An 11,219-nucleotide genomic window follows, 5' to 3' on the forward strand; every position below is an offset into this window, starting at 1 on the left:
GTGGTTCCTGCGAATCGCAGAGGATCTATCTAATGTAGTTCCTGCGAGTCGCAGAGGAGCCATCTATTGTGACTCCTGCAAATCTCAGAGGAGCTATCTAATGTCGTTCCTGCGAATCGCAGAGGAGCTATCTAACGTGGTTCCAGCGAATCGCAGAGGAGCTATCTAATGCGGTTCCTGCGAATCGCAGAGGAGCTATCTAATGTGGTTCCTCCGAATCGCAGAGGAGCTATCTAATGTGGTTCCTGCGAATCGCAGAGGAGCTGCTATCTAATGTGGTTCCTGTGAATCGGAGAGGAGCTATCTAATGTGGTTCATGCGAATCGCAGAGGAGCTATCTAATGTTGTTCCTGCAAATCGCAGAGGAGCTATGTAATGTGGTTCCTGCGAATCGCAGAGGAGCTTTGTAAGGTGGTTCCTGCGAATCGCAGAAGAGCTATCTAATGTGGTTCCTGCGAACCGCAGAGGAGCTAAGTAATGTGGTTTCTGCGAATCGCAGAGGAGCTATCTAATGTGGTTCCTGCGAATCGCAGAGGAGCTGCTGTCTAATGTGGTTCCTGCAAATCTCAGAGGAGCTGTCTATTGTGGTTCCTGCGAACCGCAGAAGAACTATCTAATGTGATTCCTGCAAATCGCAGAGGAGCTGCTATCTAATGTGGTTCCTGCGAATCGCAGAGGAGCTATTTAATGTGGTTCCTGCGAATCGCAGAGGAGCTTTGTAATGTGGGTCCTGCGAATCGCAGAGGAGCTATCTAATGTGGTTCCTGCGAACTGCAGAGGAGCTATCTAATGTAGTTCCTGCGAATCGCAGAGGAGCTATTTCCACTGACCAGACCAAAAGAAAAGCATGCTCGAATGTGTTCGTCTTAAGCGTGCTTAATTTCAACTTACTCAACCCTATCTTGCAGTGTTCAGAGCGATTACAACGACTTAAGAATGTGATCAATTTTCTTCGACTTAATCCAGCTTTGTTTCGACCGACATGATGCAAAGAGGCAATTTTTGACCATCAGTTTTTCTGTGTTTCGGTTCTTGGGTTTTTGCCTTTTTCTTCAGCTGGACAATGTTTCAAATTTGTAACCGACAAAATGTTTCGAGTTTTTTTTTTACTTTGTTTCGACGTTATGTTCGACAAATTTTCCAATTTTGTCTTTGACTTTGTGCTGGACTACGTTTTGAATTTGTTTGGAATTTTATGGATAACAATTGATAATATTGGATTTTCATTGTCAGTCAGCGTGAAATTCAAAAATAATCAATTATAGTCGATTAAAATCGATTATAATTTAATTTTTATGAAATCATTAAAATCAATTTTTATTGATTATCATCAATTACAATGAATTATAATCAATTTTTGTTGGAAACTTCTCTGAAAGAATTAAACACACTGCAATATAATTCAGACTTAATTTTTGATTATTGCTTAATACACGTTACATCAGTTAAAAGGTGACTCTAAAAAATTGGTTTCTCATTTTTTGTTGATCTATTCTCAATTTCCTTGATCCAATTTGTACTTGACGTCCCAAAATCAAATATGTTTGTCATAGCCTAATTATTCCGTATACCAAGTTTTATAACAATTCGACAACGTGAACAGATAAACTACTCAGATGGGAAAAGGAAAAGAACTTGCAGGTGGGGGAAAGGAAAAAGAGCCGCGGTCCCTCTTGAATATGGCACCCCCCACGTTCGACTAGGCTTTGAGTTTGAGTACAGCAGAAGTTGTTGAAAGTTTTGCAAATTATATAGAGATTATAATCCATAAAGGAAATTATAATCCATATTGTGTTTTAATGGATTGTGTTTCTAAGAAGTGATTGATTATAATGACACTATAAACGATTCCGTGCCTAAATTTGCAACAAAAACGGATTATTAAGACAACATTTTTTCACAATAATCAATTTTATCCATCCCGGGTCGCGATCCCGCTCAAAAACCCCTAAATATTTAACAGCTGAAGATTCAAGGAAAATTAACAGCGAATTGTGCGACCAAAGGAAAGTTAACCGCGACCGGCGTGACCGAAAGAAAGCTAGTCGCGGCGGTCGAAACATTAGTCGCGACGGTTGAAAGTTAGTCGCGACGGTTGAAATTGGTCGCGACGGTCAAAAAATTAGTCGCGGCTGTCAAAAAATTAGTCGTGGCTGTCAAAAAATTAGTCGCGGCGGTCGAAAAATTAGTCGCAGTTGTCGAAAACTTAGTCGCGGCGGTCAAAAAATTAGTCGCGGCGGTCGAAAAATTAGTCGCGGTTGTTGAAAAATTGCTCAAACCGCTCAAATTTTGCTTCAAATTAGGCGAAAAATCTCGACTCGGGATGGAAATCCGGTGCGAGAACATCCGTATGTTCACCGATGAATTTGGTCAAAACCTACGTCGATCTTCTCATCCCAGGAAGAAAAATGTTGTCCGTGAGCTGATGTGATAGTATATTTGGACTTATTTGAAGAGAGAGGAGAGACTAACTTGTCGCATATGTCCTCTCCCCTCTGCAGCACCGCCCCCAACATGAGGAAGAAGCAGTTGGACAGCGTGAACTGGTACTCCCCTCCCCCTCCTGCTACCCCCACTGCATGCTCAGCCTCCTCTATCTCACTGGGGGGCATCCAGGCCACCAGACTGATTCTGGACACTATGAACAGGACCACACTCACTGACAGGTACGAGAAGACGATGCACATCCAGATCTCTGTCTGCAGTGGACGAAGGAAAGAGAAACTGCCTGCAGCACACACCACACATGCTTTAACATTAGCACACGCAAGCACACACACATACATATATACATCTAATTTTTTCCTATTTTCTAATGATTTCTTTGTCTGTTTCGAGCTTGAAAAATGACCTTTTTTGTAACAAAAATGTCTAGGAAATTGACACGGCACGCCCGTGTCTACTGTCATAATATCTAAATTAGTTCATGTTCCATTTCAGTTGTGCTACTTAATTCATTTATGTCTGGCGCTAACTGGTATTTAACCTTCGGAGTTTGTCTGTCACCTTCGGATGACCGCCAATTTATTGTCTCCGACTAACTTTCTAACATACGGTTACTTATCTCACTGGATCAATTTAAACTATCGAAACCGTATTTTCACATGGCGCAGACAGCAGGCCAAAGTGGGGGGAAAACCCACTGGGAATTACATCCTTTTGGCCCTCGACGTTCGCAGAGCCACCAATGCTATGGGAGTTTTGGTTTAATCGTTTTCAATGGGGGATGGTGGCAAAACATGGCCTAAATCCGAAGAATTTTTATTATGCCAGTACGTTAACCGCAGCGCAGGTTGCAGCATTACCGGAGGAGGTAGACGGAAAGAATCGCCTGGCGTCGGAGCAAATACTTATCTCGAACTTGTATTTGTGTCTGGGGGAGAAAGGACAAGATAAGTTACATAAGAGGAAACCACATCTGGATTTATCTACAACCAGGTACTCTCGAGTATTAGATACCATCGAAACGGAAATCAAAAAGGAACGGAACGAAACGTACGAAACATTCCAATTATTGGCACGGAAGCAACATATAGGAGAATCCTTGGAGCAGTTCCATTCAGTGTTAAGCGGGCTGGCCGCCCGATGTAATTTTGGAACGTTGGAGACCAGATTTTTGCGGGATGTGTTCATTGTAAACATGAAAAATAGGGAGGCCCAAAATGAGTTGTGCCGCTCGACGAAGACAACAGAGGAGGTGTACCGTATTGCACTGTCATATGAACGTGGATACAAATATGCTAAGTCATACGGATCGGCAACCGGGGGAGCAACAACTAGTGGCACCACCGGTGGAACTGGAGCGTTTCAGATTAAAACGGAACCGGTGAGAACAATCCGGGGAGGATACAGAAAAAATAGACAGCGTGGCCGTGGATCGTTCAGAGGACGAGCGGAGATGAGAGGGGCGGTTCTAAAAGATGCTATAATTGTGATCAACCCAATTTTACGCCGTAACACCTTACTCAATGTCCAGCCAAAAATGCTACGTGTAATTTCTGCCGAAAAACGGGACATTACGAGAGAACTTGTCGGGGGAAGCGGAACAATCGGGGAAGACCGGCAGTGGGACTAATCCAAAATCAGGAGGACATGGAAGCTAGTGAAATAGGCGACGCGGAGGATACTTATCCACAACATGAAAATTCCGTAGGCTGGGTTAACACACCGGCAAAGAAGCAACGATCATGGGATTCGGATAGCTCAGGAGACTATGTTGTAATGGCTATCAAATCTCGGAACGAGACGGAATTGAAGGTGACCGGCGCTCGACTACCAATCAAAGTAAATGGGAAGCAAACGAATGTCTGGATAGATAGTGGATCACCAACTTGAATATTCACCATTGGAGAATTGAAACGGACATTGGGCACCGCAGGCGTGAACATAAAGGCACCAGCACCGGAGGACGATGAGTTCAGGGATTACGGAAACAATCCCTTACGACTACTAGGAACGATGGACGTCTCGTTGGAAACAAACGGATGGTTGACAAACGCGAATATCAGAGTGATTGGAGGAAGCAGACCATCGATCATTGGAAGAGACCTAATGCCAAATCTTGGATTGCAGATAGTGCAGAAGGTACCGAAGGAGAACGTGATGTCGGTGCAGGGAGAACAAGCGGGGCCCGAAGCAACAGAGGAGGAAGACTCGTTAGACCCCTGGCAGACTTATTTCAGTAAGCAATTTAACAACCTTTTTAACAGAGTCGGGAAAATTAAGAATTATAAGGTACACGCGGATTTTTTTCGAAACGTTAACGCCGATGCAACAAAAAGGACGCAGAGTGCCCATCACATTGCAGGATAAGGTCGATAAAGAAATTAATAAACTTTTACGACAAGGACACATCGAAAAACTGAACGAATGTTCGGACAAGTATTTTGTTTCTACGATTGTAATAACGGTGAAAAAGGACGAATCAGTAAAATTAGAGTTAGAATCCCGGGAGTTGAACAAGCAAGTCCACAAGAATAAATACCAAATGCCGAATATTGAAGAGCTCATGGATACGGTAGGACAAACGATAAGCGACCGGAAACCAGGAGATGTATATTTCTCTACCATGGATCTTACGTATGCGTACGGTCAATTACCACTTAGCCCGGAAACGAGCGTTCAATGCAATTTTTCGCTGGTGGGAGGACAATCAACGGGCACGTATCGCTTTCAAACGGGGTTCTACGGCCTTACAACAATGCCAGCGGAATTTCAAAGAGTGATGGATACGATCCTTTCGGAGTTTCCGCAGGCGCAGGCTTTTATTGATGACATTTTAGTGGTCACCAAAGGCACGGAGATTGAGCATATCTCGGTGGTCGAAAGAATCTTGCGGAAGTTAGATCGCCAGAATATGTCGCTTAAACTTACTAAATGCCAATTTGCGCTGAAAGAATGTGAATGGTTGGGGCATAAAATAACCTGTACCGGAATAACACCACTAATCCGAAAAACGGAACCGATCGAATGGCTAAAGGCACCAAAAACGGTGTCGCAGCTAAAATCCTCTACGGGTTTTATCCACAGCCTGCACAAATACCTTCCAGCCTTCGCGGAATCATCAGCCTCATTACGCCCTCTTTTAAGTAGGAAAAACGAAAATATTTGGAACAGTGAATGTCAAATGTCGTTCGAAAATCTAAAAAAAACAGGTGGCTAATATAGTAGAACTTCGGCATTTCGATATACATCGTGACACAACAATCGTATGCGACGCGAGTCATAACGGGCTCGGAGCGGTTCTTGAGCAACTAAATTCCGACGGCTGGAGGCCGATATCTTTCGCATCCCAGTACTTAAACGAGGCAGAAAAGAAATACTCAACGAATGAATTAGAAATGCTTGCAGTTGTGTGGGGGGGGCGGATTATTTCCAAAACTATGTGTTGGAGAGAAAATTTTTAATCGTTACAGACCATAAAGCACTTGTATCATTGCTAAATGGGAACAACAAAAAGAACAAAACAATGTTCAGCAGATTAACCAGATGGTTAGATCGTCTAATACCGTTCGATTTTCAAGTAGAGCACAAAACCGGAGCAAAAACTGGACTCGCCGATTACCTATCGAGGCATCCCAGCTTGGATGCTCAACCGGTTAGCACCTATGATAGTATGTTTACAGTGGCGAAAATTAGTATAATTAGATCCGCCCTCGGATTTGAAAAGGAAGCTTTATCCAAAAATAGACTCGAGTCTCCACCGGTTATTAATAATAAACGCGTTTGTAATATATCGAATAGAAAACAACCGGTGGAGGGCGAACGATCATGCGGTGAAAATTGGACCAATCACAGAGCGACGAATTGCATTTCCGGCAGGTCAATTAAATCTAGTGGAAATTTAGTTGGGACTTTTATTGAAGCTAACTTTGGTTACTTAAGTTCTTTAAATACAATCATTCAAAATTCTAAAAATAATTCAATTATGGACAGAAAAATAGGAAACTATTGGAACGACACCCCAGCATTAGTAGAAGCGATGAAATAGAGGAGATTGATCAGGATATGCAGGCGATTACAACAGAAGTCCGGAGCACTAAAACAAACACCATCATTTCCATTCCGTCGGTTTACCCTGGCGAAAATTATCCACCGGTTAATCCAGAAAATAGAGTTATGTCCGTAATTCCTAGAAATTGCAAAGTTGTAAGCAAACAAACCGCCCTTCCCGAATTGTTTAATCTTCGATTTATAGAATCACCATATAGTTCCGATCCACAATTACAAGCTATTATCGAACTGATTAAAAGTAAATACCCTCAGTTACACTCAAAAAATGCAGCGATGAGTTAGTAATATGCACAGTATACTCAGGACTTTCATGTAGGAGACGGATGCCTATGGATGGACGAGAGGCTAGTGATCCCTAACAGCCTGCAAGCGGCGGTGAACAATCGGTTGCATTACTATCACCACGGGAAATCGAGTATGTACGACGCGGCCAAAGACATCTGGTACCCGTACATGTTCCGTAGCTTAGCGACTATCGCCGGAAATTGCCAGGAATGCACATTAGCTGGTAAGAACTTGAAAAGTATGTGTTCGAAAAATGATATAGGGAAAATACCTGAGCCGAAAGAACCGAATGAGTCGGTCCAACTGGATTTTTGGGGGCCCATTAACTACTTGAAGGAGTCTAAAAAGTATGTTTTGGTGGCGGTGGATCGGTTTTCTCGTTGGCCATCGGCTATGGTCTGTAATTCGAACCGGTCGGATACATTATTGCCCACGGAGTTCCGCGTCAAATTCGAGTTGACCAAGGAACAAACTTTATGTCCAAGGAGGTTCGGGCCTTCTGTCAGAAACAAGGAATTGAGATTCTCATCTCGCCGGTTAACGATCACAGGGCAACAGGATGTGTCAAACGCACGATTGCAACATCAAGAGTTCAGTCCTTACGTATGCGCGGGAGGATAAACCGTAACCCCTGGATCGGATGGTTGAAAGAGCCCTCGGGGCTTTAAGATTCGCTAAAAACGTCACTCTCAACATAACACCGTTCGAAGCGCACCACAGTCGGGAAGCTAACACGGTTCTCAGAAACTTGACTAAAAAGCCTTCATTATGGAATCTAAATTGGGAAAATGTAATACGATCAAAATCTGCCTGTTTAGATGAACGAGACCCAAACGCCCAAGCAATACTAGAGCCCATGGATACAAACTGGGGAGCCCGATTTGACACAGAGTATGATCAGAAAAACAGGCGACATCCATTGAAACTGGCCGAGGACCAAGCTGCTAACCAGGATGATGAACCGGGAATTGTACGAGCATCAAATGATCCAGTCGAAATACCACGGGCAGTCGTAATGCAGAAGACCGGGGACCGGAATATGAATAGTTATAGACCATTAAAATCCAATGTAGTTGATCAAACTGAACATACTATTAAAATGAGTAACGGTGCGGTGCTTAGGAAATCAGGAGTAGCACTCAGGAAAGCAAAACTTCCGAAAAAACGGGCGCCAGGACAAATCACTGCACCACCAACGCCGTGGGACCTGAAACGGAAGCTACTAACGAGTAGCAATCAACCAGGCAGTTCGAAAGGCACCAAGGGAACTTTTCACAGCACCATGGGGAAGAGATCACGATTCCAAAATTTGGAATTCGCAGAAGACTCAGAATCAGAGTCGGAGGACCATTTACCGTTAAGCACAACTAAACTAGTTGGTAAACAGACAAGTGGGGGAGCAAACGGTGGAGAAGATGGACAGGGAACATCTAGTGGGGGACGGGATCAAGTTCAACCCAAAACCATCACAATTCGTCCCAGCAATTATGAGACGGCAACGGAGTACACGTTGGCACGTGAAACAGAAATCGAGAATGACCGGGGGAGAGAAATTACCGAAGGAATCGAACCACAAGAGACGGAGCGCGAAGCAGAACAAATGCCAGTAACCGGGGGGGGGGGGTGCGGGGTCGGAAACAACGACTTGTTTCCTATTCAAGCCAAGATTCGGCTAGTTCATTCGACCAAACTAGTTCAAGACGGTCGGACAGGAAACGAACAGCAGTGACTAAGATGGGGCAGTCATGATTGACAACATTAGAAAGACGGACAAGGCGGGAGCAGTTGAAGAAAAAGAGTAAAAAGAATATGAGTAACAAACTTAAAAAACTTTCTGAAATGTGGAGGTCCAGGGAGATTGACAAGTAGTTGATTGACAAAACTCTAGTTGAAACTTATTATTATTCCTATTGATTTATTGATAACAGCATTACATTGGATAACTTAATTAGAGTCATGAATTTTACAAGGAGGGAAATGTCATAGTATCTAAATTAGTTCATGTTCCATTTCTAGTTGTGCTACTTAATTCATTTATCTGTCTGGCGCTAACTGGTATTTAACCTTCGGAGTTTGTCTGTCACCTTCGGATGACCGCCAATTTATTGTCTCCGACTAACTTTCTAACATACGGTTACTTATCTCACTGGATCAATTTAAACTATCGAAACCGTATTTTCACACTACTCAAAAATTCTTTTGAAATCTTTGAAATAAATGAAATATGTCGCAGTTTATTTTAATAATTTTTCTGACCAGTGCCAGATCGTAACCCTCTGTGTTTACAAGTGTTATATATCACTCTATATACAGGACAGGATCTGGATCTGGGAAGTAACTGCTAACTTGCAAAAAGACGCTTCCGATCAGAACTTCAATTTCTATAACAATTCGAGTGAGCACAAATTTACAAATCAAAAAATATCGGATCCTAAACCAAAACATGCAGAAGATTTCGCATGTTTACAAAAAACATTGATTTAAATTCGTGCTATGGCGAAATTAAGCTAATATTTTGTTCATTTGTTCTGCGCATATGTTTCGAATTCAAATTTTGTTTAACAGTTTTTTTGATAAATGATTTCAACCGGCAGCCTTGAAACTACGTAAGTGTTATATTATAATTTTGTAACAATTATGTAACAGTTGCGAAAATTATGCAAATGCGTTCATTTGATGAAACTTTTCAGCTGGCTTATAGACTGACTCACCACACTTTCGGTTGGTTTTTACTTCGGCTGGTTTGTTTACTCTCGATTGGTGTTATGACGGGACGCTAGAGTGGGACTAAGGACTGAAAAGCTTTAAGACAGAGCATTGAATGCCGACAACAAAACAAAATGGCAATTATTAGTTGGTTTAAGAAACTAAGTAAAATTTATTTTCAACTGATTGGTATTCGGAAAACGTAGACTAGGTTAGCTGTCTGATCGCAACAAATTTTTAGTCCATATTTCATTTAATTTCAGCCGATTGTTCTTTTGTTGCTATTTATATTTTCAAAATTAACTTCAAATTCGGAAAATGTAGTTTTTTTGGACGTTAAATTGAATCTTGCCGGTCGGATTAGTTTTCAGTTTCATATCAAAGTCTTGTTGGCAAGTTCAACTGTGTTCAAATTGAAATTGCATTTAACAGCGTGCATGTTATTTCGTTTTGTTCGCAAGATTTTTTACAATTAAAGCTTTGATGTTTACCACCTCTATCTATGGTTCCGAATCAGTTGAAAAAAACTTCACTTTGATTCTAAGAAATAATATTAAATGAGGTTAAGTTGTAGTAGGTTTATCCAAATCTGGGCTGAAAGAGATGGGGTTAGGAATTAGGGGGTTAAAAGACAAGGGGTATTAAGATTGGGAATCCTTCATTGTCAGCTAACAGCTCAAACCTAATTTAACATAGTTTTAAAAAGTTTTTTTGTCATAGTTAAATTTTAAGCCCTTCTCCGCCTACTTGTAGTTGCCGTGCTTCGTTTCATCATGATGCTGACCCCCACGTCCATGTAGGGCTTCGTGAAGTCGACCACTCTCTGTCGCTCGGACGTAATGGTAAGAGGGGCCAGGGCTATGTCAGCCGTCTAGACATAGAAATGGTGCATTACATGTAAGTTAAATTTGGACAGTGAACTTGGTCAGTGCTTGTCGCCATAGGATGAGGGTACAATTTTATGCTCAGAAAACAAACGAGCGTAGTTGCAATTTTTTGGCCATGAAGCGATATGACATTTACCCCGTCTATGAGTTCTCCCACCATTCCATTCCAGGACCCATTGGCCATGGATGCCCCGTACTTCCCATCTCGCACCAAATGTATCTTGTAGGACATGTTAGTCTGGGCTGCTATCTCTCTCAGCAGGTCCACGCAAAAGCCCTCGAATGCCTCGATTCCCTCATCCGGCGAGTGGCCTTCTTTCAGCATGGTGAACGGGGGAGCCTGAGCAATTAAATACAAACTATGTTAAAACTTACTCATTTCCCATCATATTTGACAAATTACTAACAATTTTGACTTTAGAGCGCACTTGGACAACCTATGTTTTATCTGTTTGCCAGAAATTTTTCCGAGTAAAATACTTATGCTTTAATTTTTTTCATGTTTGAAAAGCGTATTTTTGCTTTAACAAATGAAACATGCAATATAAAGCTGAGCCAAGCGAGATGCTCAGAGAGCAAGTAGGATTAGCTTGGATGAACTTGATTGACTTCTACTGTTCTGCTGACCTCGATGGTGACGACCTCGACCGGCTTCTCCTTGAAAACGTCACTCTGGTCCTCGACGTCTGATGTCTCTTTGCCGCCCTCTGGGAAAATGTGGAGACCGTGTGAGTCATTCCAGTATCCAATCACAGTCTTCACAGACACCCGCTTCAGACTCACAATGTCTATTTTGTAGTTGCGTCTCTCTCCCCTGTCGTCAAACTG

The 11,219-nt window shown here is 42.3% G+C and overlaps 1 protein-coding gene across 1 annotated transcript in view; it reads right to left on the reverse strand.

The window, feature by feature from the left end:
* Positions 1–2,354: 2,354 nt before the first annotated feature.
* LOC134846835 (glutamate receptor 4-like) overlaps positions 2,355–11,219 on the reverse strand; it is a gene marked incomplete in the record, with an annotated part of 14,036 nt that continues 5,171 nt past the window's right edge. The window contains 4 exon segments of the mRNA XM_063864231.1: positions 2,355–2,728; positions 10,252–10,375; positions 10,528–10,731; positions 11,019–11,196. Coding sequence (XP_063720301.1) covers positions 2,355–2,728; positions 10,252–10,375; positions 10,528–10,731; positions 11,019–11,196 — 880 coding nt within the window.

This window comes from Symsagittifera roscoffensis, chromosome 5 (assembly GCF_963678635.1).
Source record: "Symsagittifera roscoffensis chromosome 5, txSymRosc1.1, whole genome shotgun sequence".
Classification (NCBI taxonomy): Eukaryota; Metazoa; Xenacoelomorpha; order Acoela; family Convolutidae; genus Symsagittifera; species Symsagittifera roscoffensis.